Source organism: Sinocyclocheilus rhinocerous, unplaced genomic scaffold (genome assembly GCF_001515625.1).
Source record: "Sinocyclocheilus rhinocerous isolate Xijiao unplaced genomic scaffold, SAMN03320098_v1.1 scaffold4918, whole genome shotgun sequence".
Lineage (NCBI taxonomy): Eukaryota > Metazoa > Chordata > Actinopteri > Cypriniformes > Cyprinidae > Sinocyclocheilus > Sinocyclocheilus rhinocerous.
The window spans coordinates 200851-223159 of record NW_015648530.1 but is presented as its reverse complement, the minus strand read 5'-3'; the positions used below and the strand labels follow the sequence as shown (position 1 = coordinate 223159).

General features: G+C 36.7%; 1 protein-coding gene across 1 annotated transcript in view; it reads left to right on the top strand.

The window, feature by feature from the left end:
• The window catches only part of LOC107709814 (rho GTPase-activating protein 42-like), a 135822-nt gene that overhangs the window by 100794 nt on the left and 12719 nt on the right, over positions 1 to 22309 (top strand). The window contains exons 6-19 of the mRNA XM_016514440.1: positions 7994 to 8095; positions 9076 to 9186; positions 13705 to 13723; positions 13996 to 14096; positions 14185 to 14294; positions 17004 to 17082; positions 17304 to 17343; positions 17682 to 17744; positions 18240 to 18314; positions 19151 to 19235; positions 19442 to 19500; positions 19615 to 19720; positions 20112 to 20271; positions 21430 to 21580. Coding sequence (XP_016369926.1) covers positions 7994 to 8095; positions 9076 to 9186; positions 13705 to 13723; positions 13996 to 14096; positions 14185 to 14294; positions 17004 to 17082; positions 17304 to 17343; positions 17682 to 17744; positions 18240 to 18314; positions 19151 to 19235; positions 19442 to 19500; positions 19615 to 19720; positions 20112 to 20271; positions 21430 to 21580 — 1261 coding nt within the window. The remainder of the gene's footprint in view (positions 1 to 7993; positions 8096 to 9075; positions 9187 to 13704; positions 13724 to 13995; positions 14097 to 14184; positions 14295 to 17003; positions 17083 to 17303; positions 17344 to 17681; positions 17745 to 18239; positions 18315 to 19150; positions 19236 to 19441; positions 19501 to 19614; positions 19721 to 20111; positions 20272 to 21429; positions 21581 to 22309) is intronic.

The following is a 22309-nucleotide window of genomic DNA, read 5'->3' as shown; positions in this document are numbered from 1 at the left end:
TTGCCTGCTGTTCGTCCAATCAGTGACAGTGACACCGCAAATATGCAAATAAGAACGTTAACCCGGGGTTTAGGAATGTACAGTGTGAAACGTCTGTTAATGAATACCCAGGATTAACAGTTAACCCAAGGTATAGTATGAGCAGTGGTGGGAAATGTGATAACCCAGGATTCCGTTTATTCCGTTTATACCCAGGGTTAACAATTTCAAGTGTGAAAAGCCCTATGCTGCACTGCTTTGTGTACTGCTGTTACTGGGGAAACTGCTATATTTCTGCCGTTCCGAAAGCGCCACCTGCTGGCAGAGAATGAATTTGCATTGTCAATAAGCCCATCTGCTGTTTTTGTTCAGACCAGTGTGAAAATCAACCCATGTTTTTACGCAGTAAACACGCAGAGTTGTAAATGTGAACTGGTGGATCGATATATGTTATTTAATTGATATAATAATTGATTGATAATAATTGTTTAAATTAATTTAATGATACTTTTAACTCCATTTTATTAAAATATGGTTTAAAGGCTAAAATGTGAAGTTTTTGTTTTTGTGAAAACCTGTGTCTGGGCTCTAAGTCTTGTTTTTTTACAGGCATTTTAATTTTATTTGTGCAGGTCTTAAAAAAAGTCCTTAAATTTGAGCTTTAATATTCTGCAGATACCCTGGTCTGGCAAAACCCATCAATTCCTGTTTTTAGGTATATAATTGTCTGGACCTCGGCTGGTGAGGAGGGTTCATTTCAGGACCTTAGGCAATTTTAGTTGAAGACCCCTGGTCTATAATAACTCGAGAAAGCAAGTCATTAGCATTCCCATTCATTTCAGTTGCAGTTCTTTAGCTATTGCTATTTCATGCTTTTAAGAACCCTCTGAAAAATTGGAGACATCTACTATGATATAATGAAATATTATGGAAATATATTGTATCTTTTGTAAGGTTTTTTTTTTTTTAGCAAAATGCACAGCTAGCCATCAATGGCGAAAATGGGTTTTTGTTCATAGAATGATGTGGTTGCCATCATCTACGAGAAGGCTAACTGAACCAAGCTAACAGCTAAACCAAATGGAATTACAAAATCATTGTTTTCAACCAAGTAAAAAGCTTGTCCTGAAGTCCTGAACACTTCCCCTGTCTGACATTGTTCCCCAAACAGGAAGTCCCATCCCAAACTGACACCATTCATTGTGCCTGATGTTTACATGAATAAAACCATCACAGTCAGTGTTTCCAAACGGCATATTCTGCAGTTCTGCACCATGAATTTAGTTTTGATAAAATATTTTTCATTGATAAATCACACTTTAACTTAAATATTTTGAAACACTGACATTAAATATGGATTTGATTTGTTTAAAATATGGTTTTGATTATCTTATTTCATTAAAATATTCAGGCAAGAACGTATTTTGTGTGACAGGATCATCTGCTGATATAAAAGTCTATCTAGTAAAAAATCTGGTTCTTTTCTTAAAGATAATGTTTATTGTTCACTTTTCAATATAAAATCTACACAATTCCAGATACTCCTTGTAAACAAAGTGATGATGTGTGTTTAGAATATTTTAAATTACTGTAATTTATTTATTGGTTTATTGAACTGTTCTATACTATGCTAATTAATTATGCTGTATCCTTTATGCAAGTTTGTTTTGGGGTTTTTCTTTGGATTTTATGTTGTACTAGAAATGTGAGAACATGCTTTGAGTGCCATCAAAATAGCTCAAGTCATAGTGTTACTTCTTAATTATCATCGTCGGACTCTGTGTCCAACTAGCCATGTGACAATTTGCCAAAAAAAGAGCTGTTTTTTCAAGAGCACTGCACTGCATCAGTAGAGCTTCAGATGTTTTCCACTGACTGCTCAGGCACATGTAATGTCCCACCTGCTCTTATCAGGTAACAGAGGACTGATTAGACCTTAATGAGTTTAAGTGAAGTGTTGTGTGAAGATGTTGAGGATGTCACTGCTCATTATGATCCTCAGCTCTCTAGAGACCAGCACAGGACTAAGACAACAACATCTACCTCCATCCTCATTCTTCTCTTCTCTTCTCTTCTCTTCTCTTAATAGCTATTATTTTATCTCTGGATATTCGCTCTTTTCTTCTTTTGTCTCATCTTGTCCCCTCCTCTTCTCTCACATTGTCTCATCTCTCTTCTCCAATTTCAGCTTGTCTTCATTTCTTAACTTGTCTCATTTCAGCTTGTCTTTTCTTTTATCTTACCGCATATTTTCTCCTCTCCCCTTTTCTTATCTCTTCTCGTCTCTTCTTAGTTTGTCTCTTGTCCCATCTTGTCTTCTTTTTTTATGTTGTCTCATCTTCTCTCTGCTCCTTGTCTTATGTTGTCTTACTTCTCATCTCATCTCAGTTTCTCTTATCCTCTCTTATTTTGTATTGAATCATCTTCTCTGTTCTTGTCTTTCTCTTGTCGTTACCTTCTCGTCTCTTCTCTTTTCTTGTCTTGTTTTCTCATTTTGTCCTCTCATTTGTCTCTTCTCATCTCACCTTAGTTTATCTCCTCTTCCCTGTTCTTGTCTCTTCTCTCCACTCTTCTCTTCATCTCATTTTGTCTTCACTGCTCATCTCGTGTTAGTTTGTCTTTTCTCTTATCGTCTCTCATCTCTTATTGTCTCCTCTCCTATTTTCTTAGTTTTGGTCATCTTCTTTACTCGTCCTTTTTTACTGTTGTCCTCTGTCTTTTTCTCTCGTCTTGTCTCAGCTTGTCTTTTCTCAGCTTGTCTCATCTCATCTCCTTTATTCTTCTTCTCTTGTCCTCTTGTCTCTTATTATATCATCTTAGTTTGTTTCTTCTTTTCTTTTCTTTTCTCTTATTTTTGTCTCTTCTCCTCTCCTCTCCACTTGTCTTGCCTCAATTTGTCTCTTCTCTTCACTCTCCTGGTTGTATCTTGTCTTTTCTCCTCTCCTCTCCACTTATATTGTACCATATTTTTTCTGCTCATCTCGTCATCTCTACTCTATTTTCTCTTGTCTCTGTCTGTCTCCTTCACTCATATTGTCCTTTCCTCTCATCTTGTCTCAGTCCTTTTCCTCTCTTCTCTCCTCTTCTGGTACTTAGTAAGGTCCTATCATATTTATTCACTGAACTTATATCAGAGTGTAATAAACAGTGGCAAGATATTCCATCACAGTTGTTTAGATTTGGCACCAAGCTTGGAAAATGTGGATATTGGCTAATGTCTTCTAAAAGCAGAAGAGAGAAAGAATAAAGAGTAAGAGTCTGGGCTGTTTGTGCCATGCACCCCTGGGGGTGTTGGTTTGTCCCATTAGATCTGTCAGTATCTGAGGCAGTGTTTGCTCAAAATCGGTGCCATCCGCCTGTCTGGCCAGGTGGCTCCGCAGGCTCCAGGATTCTCTGTGAGTGTGTGTGTGTGTGTGTGTGTGTGTGTTCATGCACATATGTTTGTTTGCCTGGCTTTTTTGTCACTCTGTGGGGGATCTGAAGTCTGTCTGTCATGCAGAGCCCCATCCGTTGCACAGTGGTCTTTAACCTGGCTGCAGTTCACACTGCCCCCGTGAGCAGAGGTCACGTGAGGTCATCTCAGCAGAAGACGGCAGTAAATTGTTGAAAGTCTGAAACAAAGCCCTGATGGCCACACTGATGGTCAGCAGTGGCCCTGCTGGAACAACATAACAGGATCACACTGCGTAGCGCATCTCAGTGCCTTATGGGTAGCCCTGCATTGATTCTGTTCCTGTAGAAGCACCACATTTCCAAAAATATTGAATATGAGTTTGCTAAGTTCTACTTATGCCCTGTGTTGTTTGGAGTGCTTTCATACTCAGGGCTGGGTATCGATTTTGATACTTTGTAGGCACCGACCGAAAAATGTCTTGTCATTTGTTGTGCTGTAGTGTGTAAGCGTCCCAACACCCATTGATGTACATTTACATTTTAAATGGCGTTTTAAAATGAAAACGATCCTCGTCCATACTAACGTTTCCACTGCGTTTCAGAAAAGATCTCCGTCCACACTACAAGACCAAAAACGCTCGTCACGTTACCATTCATGCACACTTTGCTTGTAATAACTTCAGATTGGAATCTAATGTGTGTTTTGGCCATATGTTGCTAAAATATGTTATTTGTAACCTTTTATATCAAGCTAATCGCTACACCTGCTTCGCATTTCTCATGTAAACACCCTGTAAAATAGGCAGAACCTCATGAAAATCACATACAAATCATATACTGTCATAATAGTGTGTTTATTAGCTTCATGTTTCATCTGTAGAAATGTTTTTTCTTGGTTTCTTATGTACAGAACTGTGTGTACGAATGAATGGAGCGGTTGTGTGTTGGACTACTGAGGCATTTCTTGGTGTGGTGACTGTGGCTGTTGTGTGTTTGTGGATGACCATTGAGGTCCTTCCGTTCATCCTTACTCTGTGGCTTAGGATCTACGGGTCAATGTGGTTTGTTTCTTTGCTCCAACAGAGACTGCTTGTTTGCAGAATTTATTTCCCCTTTCATACTCTGGACTTTCTGGTGGATGAAAGACAGTCTGTCTGTCTGTCTTATCTTTTGTTCTATCTATTGTTGTTATTGCATTAAGAATTATTAGTAGAGATTGTCATGTGATCTCAACACGGCTGCCTCATGATCTACTGCTGGTAAAAATAAACTTTTTTTTAGGTCACTTATATGATTGTTCATCTCATGAGACTGCACATCATTAAAATATATCTAATTGTCAATTTGTAAAATGATTATGGTTTTAATACTTTGGATCTTTCACATTTATTTTACAATATTTAAATCAGTTTTGCAGACATCCACTTTTTCATCTAAATTCTGAACGCAGATACTGCATGGACCTACTTATAAACAAGCTCTGAAGTTATTTGTAGACTTTTTAGTATTACAGTCTTTTTATAGCTGACATTCTTATCAAATTTTCCATTATTGTCAGAATAAACAAGCATGTATGAATTCTGAGGATTTGTGTGGGCCTGGTTATGATTAAGCCTCTGGCTTATTTCTTTGGTTTGTTTTGAAGCTTTTTAACTTCAAGTGTGAGTGGTTATAGTGAATTATCCCATTGATTTAAGACAGTAATGGGGCAATCCCGATACATTTCAAGCTTTTCAGTTTAATTCTCTTATTTTTCTCTGTCTCTGATTATCCCTCTCTCAGCATATTTGTGTTGTATACGTATACGTGTTTCCTTCAGTCAGGTTTTTGCAGTATTCATCTCACAAAAAATGTCATCAAGCCCAAAGATCCAGTATATTGTATTCCTCTGTCATCCTCTCATATAAAGCAAACAAACTCGATGGGGAAATTTATTGGATGTCAAGACACTATCTAATGTATTTATTCATTTATTTGTCTGTTTTATTATTTAACTCATATCCCATAGGAGTCAAATATAGACACGACGGTTTCCTCTGGAAATATTTTCTCTTGGACACAGTACTGTAGAGGAAGCGTCTTAAGACACAATCTTGAAATTATTTATTGATTGTCATCAGGAATTTGGAAATGTGGTGGATGCAGGACTGTTATTATTTCGTCACTGAGGTGTTGTGGTGGTGAGATTGTTCAAGCACACTGTTTAGCTACGTTATATCAGTAGCCGTTATATGGAGTCAAGGGTTAATGGAGGGGCCATGGGAATGAAAATACACACACAAGCTCGAGTTTCACTGGCCATTTCCTTTCACTGCATGACTGTCTATAACTACAACTACAGCTATCTTCAGAATAGCATGTTACCATGCTGTTTTCACAGTATGCACTATGTATACTGTGCTCAGTATGCACGTTTTCCTGTACATATTTGCACATATTTGGACTTATTTGCACATTTTTGGACTTATTTGCACTTTTTTTTAATAGAAATAGTATTGAGATTTTTTTAAATGATTGGGATCACATATATGGAGCTCGTGCATTAACCTTGAGGCCCTGCATTAACCCTGGCCCTCAAACAAACCAGCTTGCTTCTTTTGATAGTGGTCCAAACAAACCCTCTGTCATCTCCCATGCTCCCACTCAGAACAGCACTTAAGTTGCTGCAAAGAAATAGAGCACTTTAAAATTTACATATGACCTTTGAATATAGCGATAACTGTAGAATCTACGTATTGCATCGCTGCATGAAAGGCCTGAGGCAAGACAACTCAGGTGTGAAATCACTGAATGGAGTCAGGGCCTTTTGAAGGGTTCAGTGTTGTGGATTCTCTTGTGTGGAAATCTCCTCTCGTGAAGTTAGTTATTTTGTGAGTTGTGACAGGGAATGGGAGAAGCAGATGGATATCTGAATTTTAAATTCAGAATTCTCCTCTTCATCATTCACATCTGTTACTCTTCAATCTCTCTTTTCATATAAAGCTAGCCTATAAAACGTGAACCAGGTAACGTTTTCCGTTTTCCACTGGGGGAAAAAAAAAAAGTGTAGTTTTGTGTCTCCACACCAATAGGTGTCAGTATAAAGTCCAAGACCACAGTCATGTGGTAAGTGATGGTAAGTGAAGCAAAACAAATAACTTTGAGCACTCAAGGGCTTTGTCCGAAAGCTTAGGCAGCTAACTTCTTGCCTTTTTGCTCTATCAGGCAATGGCTGTGTAGGCAGCATTTGTACACAAAGGTACCTCACAAAATGATTTCGGAGGCAGCATAATGGTTTAATGATCTACAACAAAATAGAGAGAGCTGAATATTTAAGTGAAGCAAAACAAATAACTTTGAGCACTCAAGGGCTTTGTCCGAAAGCTTAGGCAGCTAACTTCTTGCCTTTTTGCTCTATCAGGCAATGGCTGTGTAGGCAGCATTTGTACACAAAGGTACCTCACAAAATGATTTCGGACAGATTTCGGAGGCAGCATAATGGTTTAATGATCTACAACAAAATAGAGAGAGCTGAATATTTATTTATTACATTTATGCTGCCTTCAAAAATCTGCATTTTTGCATATGCTACTTGCGGAGGCAGCATTTTTCAGCTTTTGGACACGGCCAAGTGGTCAGGGTTTGGCAGGGTAGCATGGTCCAGTTAGCCCCTGTTGGTAAATGGTGTAACTACACCATTGTGCACCATTGTGCTGCCAAAACAGCATTTTTGCATTGATGGGCTTTCAAAAGTGACTGTATTATGACAAAACAACTTATACCATCTTGACTTTTAACACCCATGACTTTGAGCCTACTTTGTAAGTTTGTTTTGCTCTAACTTGATTCTCTTGGCTGAAATTTTAGATTTTTTTTTTTTTGAGAGAACTGTTCTTATGTGCATTTCCACAGAAGCCTGTACTGTACTACCTGTGTAACTGAGTCAGCATTTAGACTAATGCAAATCTGACTTTTCTGTCTTCATGCATCTGTCAGGGAATGTAATCTTAACAATAGTTGACCCATAGACTCTCAAAGTTGCATTCAAATGGCAGTGAAGGCAATTGTGCATATTTTCAAAAGAGTGCTGTGATTTGCTCTTCTGTGTCTGTTGAGAACAGAAAGAGATTAATCTTATCTTGTAACTATGTATGATTAAGTATATAATCATCTTTACGCTTGGTTTATGTCATTTCATTTCCTTCCGAGTGACAATATATTTATTTACATGCAATATATTAATTATGGGCTAAACTGTTTCTATAACAGTAACTGCATATCGCATTGGGAGACAGGAATGTGTTTGCATTATAAAGCAATAGAGTGCCACCTAATGGCCTTACAGGCAGATCACAGACACACTTTGTTGTCAAATGTTAGTGTAATATGTTCATAGTTAATGTGTTTCTCTACACATGTGGTAACTCTTTTAGGACACAGGTCTGTGAAACTGACTTAATACACTAAAAACCACTAAAAAGTCAGTTCTGAGAAGAATTTTGTATTATGTGTTAACCATTGCTCTGTATTTTTTATTAGTTTTGGGTAATTGACAGCTCTGGTAATTTTACAGTTTACATATCAGACTTTGAGCTTCTTTAATAATGCTAATATAATGCCAGTAACAATTTGTTTTTCATAGGAGGGGAAGAAGAAATTTGACAAGGAGACGGAAAAGTACTATTCCTCACTGGAAAAACATCTCAACCTGTCGTACAGAAAAAAAGAATCAGCTCTCCAAGAGGTGAATCATTCCACAAATAAGGCTAGATTTGCATTTTCCGAAGGAAATACCAGTGCTTACATGGCATCAAAAGAATTATAGTAAGCTCAGGTTTAGGTTTTAGTCTTAGTTTTGAGTTAGTGCTGCATTAGAAGTGTCTGACCATCATGCTTTCTGTCTGCTGTGCACCAGACTCAGAGAGAATCAACAAATAACTGCAGTGTAAACGGCGAGTATAACTGCAAATATATGCACAGAGGACAAAGACCAATCAAAATTTAGTATGCAAACCAATGCAAGAAAGACAACTAATCACAATTCCATTTATTTATTTATTTTTTTAAACGGAATCAAATAGCACATGTAAGACTGAAACTGTGTACATTGCTTATGATCATGTTGTCTTTTTTGATTTTCTTTTTTTTTTTTTTTATGATGTACAATTTAAGCAATAGTACTCAAAAATTAAAATTACTCACCCTCATGTCATTCCAAACCTGTATGACCTACTTTCTTCTGTGAAACATAAAAGGAGAAACTGAATAATGTACTCTTTCCATGCAATTATAATGACTGGGAACCAATTAATAATAACACAAAAGGCATATGAACTTTTGAAGTTTTTATAATCCTTGGTGTCCTTTTTGCAACTTGAAAGCTTGATTTTTTTCTTTTTTCTTTCTTTTTTTTCATATGGTTTTGGAACAACATGGGGATGAGTAAATAATGATAAAATTTCCATTTTTGGATGACTAATCCTTTTGAAAACATCAGTGTTTAAAAGTTTTAGTTCCAGTTTTTTTTTTTTCTCTCATGCTGTTCAGAGATGTTCCTGTGCATTTGTTTAGCTTGTTGTTACACACATTCTCACAAAGCTAAGCCAGAAATTCTCACATGTAACCATTAACCAAAGCCCAAACACGTCCAAATGAGTGTACAAGCCTGGCAGCCATCACTTTCTGTCTGTCTCTACGGTAACAGCGCTCTTTGTTCGTTTGCAGGCTGATACTCAGATTGATAAGGAAAGGCAACTCTTTTATGATGCCTCTCTAGAATATGTCTTCAAAATCCAGGAGGTTCAAGAGAAGAAGAAATTTGAATTTGTTGAGCCGGTAAGATCTTTCTGATACATAAAATTACCTCTTATATTAAATTTGAAAAGCCACTCTTATGCACATAACCACAAAAAAAAAAACATGTAGTCAAATGTGTCTATTGAAAAAGAAATCAGAAGCCCATCATGCAGTGTAATGCAACGAAAATCAATCCATCTGGTCAGTAATGGTTTTGTAGCCAACAGGAAGTAGCTGGACAGTTTATGACCATAATCTGACCGTGAAGTCATAATCTCACTGTTTTATCATGCTAATTTACAAACCTCAGCTGTCATGTCCTGTCCCACAATAACCCCTGATCTATTAAAGGTACAGTTCACCCAAAAATTCACCGTCATATTGTTCTAAACCTGTATGACTTTCTTTATCTGTGGAAGACAAGGTATTTTGAAGAATGTTGCTAACCAAAGAGTTTTGGTTGCCATTGACTTTCATTGTATGGACAAAAAGACATTGAGACATTTCTGAAAATATCTTTCACAGAAAAAATAAAATAAGTTTGGGACACCATGAGGGTAAGTGAATGATGACTTTTCATTTTTAGGAGAACCTAACACGCACTGGTCTGTAAAAAAATATATACATTTAAATTAAATCCGATAGAAAGAAAAAATCTCAAATTAGATCTTTTTCTAAGCAGCAATGAGATAAATTGAGATTTTTGATGAGACCTTCTGCTTCTCAGATGTTTCACCTGAAAAGACCACATTAATCTCAAGTCTGTCTCCTCTGGAATTTCAGAAGAGTCTGGGGCCATGTCCACACAAACGCAGTTATTTTTAAAACCGCAGCTTTTTCTACGCGGTTATGCCGTTCATCCACACGCAAATGCAGTACCAGTTCACTGAAACCGAACATTTTTGAAAACGCCTGCCAGGGTGAAGATTTTCAAAAACTCCGGTTGCAGTGTTATCGTGTAGACCAGGGATGGGCAACTGGCGGCCCGCAGTGTCTTTTAGTACGGCCCGCTGGATCATATTAGACTCGGATGATCAATTTTAAAACATTTGAAAAGCAAGTCACATAAAGATTGCTTTCAGTTTATGATGTTAATACTATCTCCAACCAGGAGAGGTCGCTAGTTTCCAGCCACTCCCCGTATTAATTTCAGCATAGTAGGACCATAGACTGTATAAAAACAGGGACGTAGTTTCCGTGACGTCACCCGTAGATTTCCAAAGAGTGTTTTTGAAGCTCAAAATTGGGCAAAGAGGCGGGAGCAGGTTGCTGAAGCCACGCCCACCTAGCTCGACGGTGGTGACAGCAGCGGCAATCCACCTGACACTCAAGTGGCCACGCCCTTAATTATGCAGAACTTTAAGGCTTAATACTTTGATCAATATTGGCCTGTAATAAAACCACTTCCTGTTGCTCGTCAGCATCTCTGTGTCTGGGTTCCGTGACCTTTGACCCTTTCATTGCATCACTGTCACTGTAAACTCAAAGCTGATGTGGTGTCACAAAATTTCAGCTTGTTCTAAAGCACAAAAGACCTGTGCTGCAGCACTGCGGCATATATATGCTGAAATAACACTGCTGTGAAGGCGTGAGGCATTAGCCTTAACAGTAATTCACTACCGCAGGACAAACACCTTTAATATTGTAGGATTGATCATTCACGGTGATGTATTTGGCTGTGATGTCAGTATCTCTAGAGGAGAAAAGAAGGAGATGAAGCCATTTCTTTTCATTTCTTTCCAGCAAACTGTGAAAGACTATTTGAATGCACTTAGTGTGTACATATATGAATATATATGAGATCATTCATGGCTAGGTGTGCATTAAGTAAGGGATAAAGCATGTCCAGCTGGTTGTTATTGAAAAATATACCCAGACACGGTTAATCAGGTCTTTTATCACCCGGAGGGGTTTATTTTGTGTTAACAACAAGCTGGATGTACATTATCCAGCTTATTATGAGGCTGCTTGCCACATAAGTAAATAATTGGGCACGAAATATTGAATTGAATTGATTTTATTAGCTCATTTGTAAATCTTCCGCAAAGAAAACTGTTCCTTTTAGCCACAACAAACAACTTATTTCATGACTTTTCAACTGGACATGAAATATTGATTTTTAGTTGAAAAACAAAGCAATCATTCTGGCAACTAGGAGAGCATTACAACAGTACTGCAGTACTATTATTATGGAAATCTTCCGATTTAATTTTCAATACAAATGCTAAATGGCACACGAAATGGCACCAGTTGAATTTGAATGAAACAAGAGATAACGAGTCTGCGGTGTGATATGAGATAAAAGAAGTGCCAGCTTCAGATACCAGAATGAGCTGTCTGTTATACAGCGTTGGTATTGACGACAGTCATTATCAGGAAACATTAGACCTTGGAATGTTGCAACTGACAATCAGAATCAAGTATTCCAGAGAATCGTTTAATAAACACCTAGCTGTGGTTTATCTTGCCCGCATGGAAAGCTGCATTGATGTTTGCAGTGCAAAATTTGAAACATCAACAATATCACCTCTTTGCTGAGAAATGTAGCTTTTATTCAATAAAAGTCACAGGGCAGTGTTGATGACAAGTCTCTGTGCTCCTGAATGTTTTCTGCGTGATTGTCTCTTATTGTCTGATTTTCAAATCCATTTTTGTTTCAAATCAAAGTTGATTCACCTCGTAGCTGTTTGGTTCATGGCTTATAACTCTTTAATGACGACTTTTTTGTTTAAAGCGAATTCACTTTTAGACCTACACAAGCAATAACAATCAGTCTGAGGAATATTCTTTTCAGTCCCTGTGCGATGTTAAAAGCATCGCCCTCTGTTAGATGCCAGCTGCATTACTCGAACATGATTTCAGGTCATTCTCGGGAAATGGTGTATTTATTTATGCCAAATAAAAAAGATGGTTTCTTTTCCCTTAACCACTTAAAACTATTGCATTTTGATGAGCTTTTGTTTTGAATAGCATGCTAAAAGTTTTACAGATTGTTTGAAGACACTAACAAAAAAAAGTACTAAAAATGATCATGCTCTTACCTTGGTTTTGTGGTATTCTATGCAGTAACTTTGAACACCATACATGCACATGGTAGTCATTCAGGACCATCAGTTTACCTTGTAAGGCTTCTCTAAAGGTTAAAGCTCTGTTAAAATACCTAATTTTGGCCAAAATCTAAGGCAGCATCACATGTATCCTTTGGAGATGAGGGAAATCCCAGAATGCATAATGCCCAGAATGCAACTAAGTTGGCAAAGTCTAAAGAAATGGTAATTATAAATATGCTAACAAGTATTTTTTTTTTTTTAAATCTATTTCAAATTGGACTGTCACACAAAATGTGTAACGTCCAACACTATAATGCACAATAATGCCTGCCAACTTTTTAGCAGTCTTTTGTTTCTGGAAATAGTTTACTGTAACAATAATAATAATAATAATAAAAAATCTTAAGTAAAGTTGAGAAATAGTTGAGTCACAACTTTACAAACTTTAATTTGAAGATATTCTTTTCAGTCCCTGTGCGATGTTAAAAGCATCGCCCTCTGTTAGATGCCAGCTGCATTACTCGAATATGATTTCAGGTCATTCTCGGGAAATGGTGTATTTATTTATGCCAAATAAAAAAGATGGTTTCTTTTCCCTTAACCACTTAAAACTATTGCATTTTGATGAGCTTTTGTTTTGAATAGCATGCTAAAAGTTTTACAGATTGTTTGAAGACACTAACAAAAAAAAGTACTAAAAATGATCATGCTCTTACCTTGGTTTTGTGGTATTCTATGCAGTAACTTTGAACACCATACATGCACATGGTAGTCATTCAGGACCATCAGTTTACCTTGTAAGGCTTCTCTAAAGGTTAAAGCTCTGTTAAAATACCTAATTTTGGCCAAAATCTAAGGCAGCATCACATGTATCCTTTGGAGATGAAGGAAATCCCAGAATGCATAATGCCTAGAATGCAACTAAGTTGGCAAAGTCTAAAGAAATGGTAATTATAAATATGCTAACAAGTATTTTTTTTTAATCTATTTCAAATTGGACTGTCACACAAAATGTGTAACGTCCAAACCTAGTAACGTCCAACACTATAATGCACAATAATGCCTGCCAACTTTTTTGGCAGTCTTTTGTTCTAGAAATAGTTTACTGTAACAATAATAATAATAAAAAAAATCTTAAGTAAAGTTGAGAAATAGTTGAGTCACAACTTTACAAACTTTAATTTGAAGCCATAAAAATGTCCAGTGAGTTGTGCTAAAATCTCATTTAGTTTTATCTGGAACAGATCAATGTGAATCTGGCAGTGTTTTTATTATGCTGGTTTTGTACTTAAAGGGCCAGTTCAGAAATGAAATATCTGGTGAGTGGCACTAAAACTTTAATGCTAAATTGCATTTGAAAATAAAGTACCATCTACACTAAACCCTACCTTAAACCTAATGTTAGCAAGCACATAGTGTAAAAAATTGCGTTAACTGAAGCAACCATATTTTTTAGCTTGCTTCTACAAATCTTTGAGCTCTTTCATCATGACTTGTGTTTCATGAGACTCGTAGCTCTCCTCATCGTAAGTGCAGCCTGTACCCGGTGATTTATCGAGCAAATTAGCAAAAGCCATACATATGGAGCTGATTGTATGCAAACAACAAAATGTATTAGTTTATAAATCATGCGCTATCTTTTGAAACTGAGCTTCTCTTTCCTATGCATGTCTGTATACTGTAGATGTCTATTACTGTATACTTATTTCTATAACAAAGAGTGAAAAATTTAAGGGGGTCTGAATACTTTCCGTACCCACTGTATATCACTTTTGCACATCTCATGTGTGTGTTGCAGGGCATTTGGGATGCACATGGACACGCCATTATTGTACATACGAAAAAGGCTGCAACATATTCAGCATGTGCAACACAGAGGCAAAACCCACAGCTAAACAGGTACAAAGATGTTCATGTTTCAGTGATCTGTAGGAGCAGAGGTGCTGTTTGCATTAGGTCCTCACTTTCTGTCTCTGTCTTTTCACAGAACGGTGTCACGTCAAATCCCACAGAGAAGTTCAGACTGAAGTCCTGTATCAGGAGGAAGACTGACTCGATTGATAAGCGCTTCTGTTTTGACATTGAGGTGGTTGAAAGGTGAGTGTCTGCACTGACAACACAGCACAGGTGTTTCACTCCCTGAGAAATATTTCACCCAAAAATGGACATTTTGGACATTTTTTTCACCCTCATGTTGTTATGAACCTGTGTGAACCTGTCTGTCTTCTGTGGATCACAAAAGGAGAAATTTTGAAGATTCTTTATAATATCACCTTTTGTGTTTTACGAGTCATACAGGTTTGTAACTACTAGAGGGAGAGTAAATGAATACCACATTTTTAATTTTTGGATGAATTCCTGCTCCTTTTAACATGTGCTATATGTTTCTCAAATATGAATTTTTCCTTCTTGTTTAAGAGTGGCCTGCATTTCTATTTTCTGCATGCTTCTTATGTCACACTATATAATCTGTCGTCTGTATGTTTTAACTGTATAATCTTCTCCTTTTTTACTTACATCTGCCTTCATAGCTCAGTCTTACGATATTAGGTGGCAAATATGTATTTATATGTATGTAAGCATTTGTGCAAGCATTTTAGAACATGCACATTCTATTAACACTCAGTCCATCAGATCTGTGTGTAGCAAAGTAGCAAATGGAACTTCCTGTGTGTTCATGAACTTTGCCACCTAGTGTAAGGTTGCACTGTTGTTTTTCTGACAGTTTACCTTGTGCTGTATGTGCCCATTTCCCCTGTCCCTTCTCTGTGTTTATTTCAATCTAGAAATACCATCTATCGTGGATCTCTTTTCAGACCACTGCAATTTTTCTGTAAAGCCCGGTATGTGACCAGCCCAGAAGCATGTCGAAGCGCATGTGTGCTGCTTGTGATCTCATGCATTCAAAATCCCATGCTGATCAAAGCTTATTTCTCACTCCGATGGTTTTAAAGGATTGCATGTTGAAAATCCAACACATTGCCTGCACCTGTAATTGGTGGGATAACAGTTTGATTTGATTTAACTGGCTGAGTGATTTTTGATCTGGAAATTACATTATCACTTGACATCAAGAAACAAACATCACAACATCAAATTAACATTAGCTATAGCTACACCAGGCTAGAGTTAGGCAAGATGGAGAGGAAACATCCAATGATAGAATTAAGACAGATTTATAATTATTATATTTATATGATCAGTTTATGAGAAAAACCTAGTGAGCTGCCTACCCAGAAAACCTTTTAAGGCATCATCCGATGCAAAGGCCCAAAAGGCAGTTTTTCTTCTAACATGCCTCATTTTTGCGGAAATCTTAGGCAGCATTGCATGTTTCCTTCACAAAGAAAGCAATTATGCTTTCTAAATTCAGCTGATTTTTTTTTTCATCAGCTGAACCCCTTTGACCTAAAACTTTTACTTCAAGTACCCCCTGAGATATTAAGATATTAAATATTTCAGTAATTTATATTTGCATGTTTTTTGTCACATTTGTAACAAAATAAATAAATTTATTTTACACTTTTTTTTATGCTTATGAGAGTATGAATTCAAAGCCATTATAAATAATATGATATGCATACACTTGCTCATGTATACAAATCTCCTCTCAGGAAACACTCCTACCATTACCTTTAAACTGCACTGCAGCGTGCTTGCCCTAACAAGCGGGATAATAATCAAAGCATAACTGAGCATATATAGCTCGTTCATCCATGCACAGATATTAGTGACAGCTGTTGCACAGGCATGGCTGTGTATGCAGCGAGGAGCGTGTTAATGGCTATGAGCTCACTCTAATGTTCACCTTACAGTTACGGTTACCGCAAATGCTGTCAAATCATGTGTGAAGATCCATGGGTAATATTTATGGGTGGATTAATTGGTCCTTGTGATTCTAAATGGTGTGAATCTCAGAGTGCCGATACAGAATATAATTAAATTGATGTTTATGTAAATGAAGTAGTACTTTCATGTGTCATTTTTTTCCCATAAGTGTATAGTGTTACTGAGCTTGGAAAGATATTTAAGACATTTTAGTTCAAACATTTAAAGAAATAATTACCCACAAATGCATTATGTCATTTCAAACCCGTATGACTTTCTTTTTTCCATGGAACACGAAAGGAGATGTTTTGAAAAATGTTCACACTGCTCTTTTTCGTACAACAACAGCATACAGTCACCAGGAGCTGTCAAGCTCTAAAAATGAGACAAATCTTCCATAAAAGTTGCCAGTATGCTCATATATGAAATAAATTCCAAATCAATAAGTTTAGTGCAAAATCTTTGTGCCACTACTCACTGTGTATTTCATTGAATGGAAAAGAGCAGTTTGAACAGTCTTTGTGTTCCATTTAAGCAAGAAAGTCATACAGGTTTGAAATGGCATCAACTTTTTTGGGTGAGCAATTGCTACTCAACCTGACTTAAAGGGATAGTTCACCCAAAAAAAAGAAAATTCTGTCATCATTTACTGAAAACAGTTTTCATACTATGGAAGTCAGTGGTAACCAAAACATGTTTGGTAACCAACATTCTTCAAAATATCTTCTTTTACATTCCACAGAGGAAAGAAAGTCATACACATCTGGAATGACATCAGGATGAGTTAATAATGACACAATTTTCATTTCGGGGTGAATTGTATATGATGTGGCAACATTTCATTTGGGTCTAAATCCTTTACATGCTTCAGTTTCTCTAAACATATTCAAGCAAAGGTTCTATTCAGGAACTATATTAGGTAGATGAGTAAGATATTTCTAGAGCATGTCAGACTTTTAAGTGCTGCGTTGTCTTCAGGCATGGCATTATCACGCTACAAGCGCTGTCTGAGTCCAACAGGAGACTCTGGCTGGAAGCTATGGATGGCAAAGAGCCGGTGAGTCCTGAAGCTAATTTATTGCCTGATTTAATACAATCTTGACATAGCTGTCATCACTTGCTTCTGTATTGATTCAAGCTTCAGAAGATCCTCAAGCTCAGGTATTTTCGTCAGAACATGTAAAAATCGATATGCCATTTATCTGCAATTTTATTGCTCAACAAGTAATTCTCGATTAACTAAATATACAGTAATAACATATTTGTTCTCTCTTTCAGATCTACAACCTTCCTGCTATTCTGAGCAAGAAAGAGGAGAGTACGTATTTAAGTCTTTAAGCACAGCCACAGTATTATTAATTAATTTTATTTTATATTATGTCTTGCCTAATTTTTTTTTCAGTCAGAGTGAGCTTGACGTTTGAGTCTGACCTCACATGGTCTCGTCAGATTAACTGTGCTTAACAAACACAGATTCAGATAATGTGTTCTGTTTCCCTTCACTACACCCTTTGTGTGTCTCTGCTCTCTCATTAACTTTTACAAGGGCAATAGCATTACATTTATTACATCCGGAGTAAGCCGTATCCCCCAGAGTGTGACACAAGCTAAATCCATCTATTGAACATGTTGTTTCTTTTCACCTGTCTTTTGCAGCATATTTAAATGAAGCTGGCTTTAATTTTGTGAGGAAGTGTATACAGCTGGTGGAGGTGAGAGGTGAGATGTGTGTTTACTGGAGTACTGATTTCCTCTTATCTCATGTATAGGATATTTATTGTGGATAAAGCATTCTATATTTTTTTTTTGCTTCCTAATTGTAATAATAATAGGCCTGTGTGTGTGTGTGTGTGTGTGTGTGTACAGGTTTATATATCCTGGTGGGGACTTAAACCTGACTACACACAGACTCATGGGGACTCGTGTCACGGTGGGGACCTAAATTGTGGTCCCCACGGGTACAAAAGCTTATAAATCATACCGAATGAAGTTTTTTGAAAATCTAAAAATGCAGAAAGTTTCCTGTGAGGGGTAGGTTTAGGGGTAGGGTTGGTGTAGGGCAATAGAAAATACGGTCTGTACAGTAGAAAAACCATTACGCCTATGGAGAGTCCCCACAAGGATAGCTGACCAGACGTGGGTGTGGGTGTGGGTGTGTGTGTGTGTGTGTGGGTGTGCGTGCGAGCGTGTAATTTTATATTCTCCTCTCGGCAGGGCTCAACACTATGGGTTTGTACAGAGTCGGTGGAATAAACTCAAAAGTGCAGAAGCTCATGACCACAGTCTTCTGTAAGTTACTTCTCTCTACACATCTAATGCCAGCCTCGAGAACTAGACAAGCAAATGTGTTTCAGATCGGGGTCGCAAAAATCGATCACTCTGAAGCAATCCCCTCTTGCACAAACATTGTCAAATGAATTTATTTTGGAGCTTAACGTCACATCTGGTGGCTTTTAATCTTGTTCTGAAAGATCTCAACAAATGTCTGGATTTAGCCTGTAAACCTAAATCAAGTTTAATAACTTCACAGATTAACTTAAACTATAAACACCATGTCACCATGAAACAAAAATGGACAATTCTTATTTTATGTATGGAATGTTACATAGTTTATTATAATATATTCATAATCCTTTTAAATGTTCAAAAACATGATATTCCCCTCCCCTTCGCAAGGACATCTCTTTCCTGGATAGATAGGTTCTCAAAACATAAATATAATGTTTTTTCATTATTTTTTTTTTTTTAAGAAAATGAAAGAAATAAGACTATATTTTCAATAGGGAAAATGAGCATTGCACTCTGACACTTTCTTGACAGTTTATCTACATTTTCACCTCCAGTTGTCATTACTGTAATGCAAAAAACCCTCGTTATCTTTGCCATAGAAAATAAGGATCAATTCAATCCAATAAATTTTTTTAAAGGATAAATTATTTATAGTGGGCTTAACTGTCATGAAAATTATGGTACAGTGCAAAAATCTTAATGATCCTAAAAATTAACTTTTTTTTTTTTTTTTTTGGTTTGAAATGTGACATTTTTGAATTAGCAGTTTTCCATGGGTCAGACATCTTTAATATCACTCCAGCATTTGCACATTTGTTCCTGGTTTTCTCTTACAGCACACAAAGCAGCGTCAGACATGGATCTGGACCCAGATACCTGGGACAACAAAACCATCACCAGCGGCCTCAAGAATTACCTCAGGTTAGTGTGTTCCTCAGGTTTTGCTACATGTTACAGGCTGATGTTATTACTCATAATGGAGATTCAAAATGCTAGTGGGAACTGTACATTCAGCAAGATTACACTGAAATAGAGTGTAACTTTCTCCATTTGAGAGAGTTGAAAGTAACCAAAAGCTTTTCTGAGAGAAGAGCTAACAAGATGTAATTCTCGTCTCCGTCCACCAGGTGTCTTTCTGAGCCTCTCATGACATACAAGCTCCACTCAGACTTCCTCTTGGCTGTCAGTAAGTTCTAAAGCTTTTGAATTACATGTTAAGCATTAAGACACTGAAAAGCTATACATTTGTGTTGAGTTTGTGCTGATGGTGTGTTGATATATTTGGTCTGTTTTCTTTCAGAATCTGATGATCAGAACTACAGAGTGTGTGCAGTTCACGCGCTGGTGCATAAACTACCTGACAAAAACAAAGAGATGCTGGAGATATTAATCAAACATCTACTCAAGTATGACTGAACATGTGGATTTATATTCATTTTTTTACTGTTGAAAGGAAAACTTTTCTCTCCCTAAACTCACTCTTAGTCTCAAGTAATATGTTGTAGATTTATTTAGAGCAAAATGTTGTAAATAAGATGGTTGGTCACTAGCATGTGTTGTGTTTTGGGTGCTGGCGTCTTCACAAGACTTCTTGACTAGCTTAACCCAGACCAAGATGTACTTGATCTGTGGGCTTCACCGCCTAAAATGTGGTGGTAGCACTAGCATAAGGTTGCATTTGTCCGATCTTGTCCTGCATGTAATTTTACATTGGTGTCAGGTAGTTTTGTGGGGTAATTAAGTATTATTTGAAGTATGATATTGGTTCGAGGATTTGACTGACATGTGTCTCTGCAGTGTGTCCACTCACAGTGAGAGTAACATGATGACCGTGTCCAATCTGGGAGTGATCTTTGGCCCTACGCTCATGCGCTCCCAGGAAGAAACTGTTGCTGCCATGATGAACATCAAATTCCAAAATATCGTGGTAGAAATTCTCATTGAACATTTTGAAAAGGCAAGATAATACACAACATACTCCTGTAAGAAATTATACATTCATACTGTATCTATATCTGTATATGTCTATATAAACTAACTTTGTTAGTTTATATAGACATGTCAGTTTTTTTGAAGTGTTGGTAAGATTTTTTAATGTTTTTGAAAGAAGTCTCTTACACTACCAGTCAAATGTTATTTGAGCAGCAAATCATAATATTAGTCATGCGCTCCCAGGAAGAAACTGTTGCTGCCATGATGAACATCAAATTCCAAAATATCGTGGTAGAAATTCTCATTGAACATTTTGAAAAGGCAAGATAATACACAACATACTCCTGTAAGAAATTATACATTCATACTGTATCTATATCTGTATATGTCTATATAAACTAACTTTAAGAAGTGTTGGTAAGATTTTTTAATGTTTTTGAAAGAAGTCTCTTACACTACCAGTCAAATGTTTTTTGAGCAGCAAATCATAATATTATAATTATTTCTGAAGGATCATGTGTGGCACTGAAGACTGGAGTAATTATGCTAAAAAATCAGCTTTGCAATCATAGGAATTAATTTACATTTTAAAATATATTCAAATAGAAAGCAGTTATTTTAAATAGTAAAGATATTTCACAATGTTACTGCTTTTGCTGTATTTTTCTGGTGAGCAGAAGAGAATTCTTTAAAAAACATTAAAAATCTTACTGTTCAAAAACTTTTGACTGGCAGTGTATGCTCACCAAGGCTGTATTTATTGTATCAAAAATACAGAAAAAAAGGTAATCTTGTGAAATGTTATTACAATTTAAAATAATTGTTTTCTATTCTAATATATTTTCAACTGTAAATTATTCCTGTGATGGCAAAGCTGAATTTTCAGCATCATTACTCCAGTCTTCAGTGTCACATGATCCTTCAGAAATCATTCTAATATGCTAATTTAGTGCTCAAGAAACATTTATTAGTATTATCAATGTTGAAAACAGTTATTTTTGTGAAAACTGTGATGCATTCTTTTTTCCAGGATTCTTTGATGAATGAATGAAATCAAAGAATCAAAAGAGCAGCATTTGTTTGAAATAGAAATCTAGTATTTTCTGTCACTTTTAATCAATTTAATGCATCGTTGCTGAATAAAATAATAATTATTATTATTATTTTATTTATGTCTTCACAGACATTTCATCAAGCGCCGGACCCTAATGTTCCCCTGCCACAGCCTCATTCTTGTCCAGGGTCTCGCAGGAGCAGAGCCATCTGTCTCTCATCTGGACCACGCAAACCCAAGAGCCTCTACACACCCTCAATGTGCCTGGCAGACGCGGACAGTGAGTCTCACACGACCAGTAATCCTCACATTTCACATTCACTGCTGAGAGTACATCTTCTGTGTTTTATGTTAGCGTAAGAAATTCATTTTAATATTTTAAAACCAGTAAATTGAACATAAGTTTGTCCCTATTTTACCCAGCACTGGGTTGTATTTAACCCAGCATTTTTTAGAGTGTAGGACTGCCCTCGACTAAGGATTTTTTCTGTTCGACTAGTAGTCGTTCATTTGAAGCATTAGTCGACTAATCGAACGTTTATTAATAAACTGTTTAAATCATTATAATGAGCCTTAAATTGCCTACATAGCCATAAGCGCTCAAGCACACGCATAAATCTTGCCACAGCGCACCGGCAGAAGTAATGTGTCAGTGAAAAACAGTAAGGAGACTGCATTAACATTTTAATTATTTGATAAACTGCTGCTTTTTCTTTGTTCTCGGTTTAAGAGATGAACTCGGCGACACTGACTCATCATCTCCGCAGTAGTGATGCACCTTGTTTCATACGGATTACATAATCTGAGAATATTTGTTTTCCATTTGAATTGGTTCATTTGAAAGTAGACATTTCACTCTCTCGCTATATATTTTTAATGTCTGTAAAGCAAAGATATACACTAGAGTTTTGCTCTCAAGTTCACAGACCGAGACAGACCTGTTTGCTTTCATTATTTTACAAAAGCGCGTTTTGTTGTTATTGTGAGTGCACACAAATAAACGTAGAGT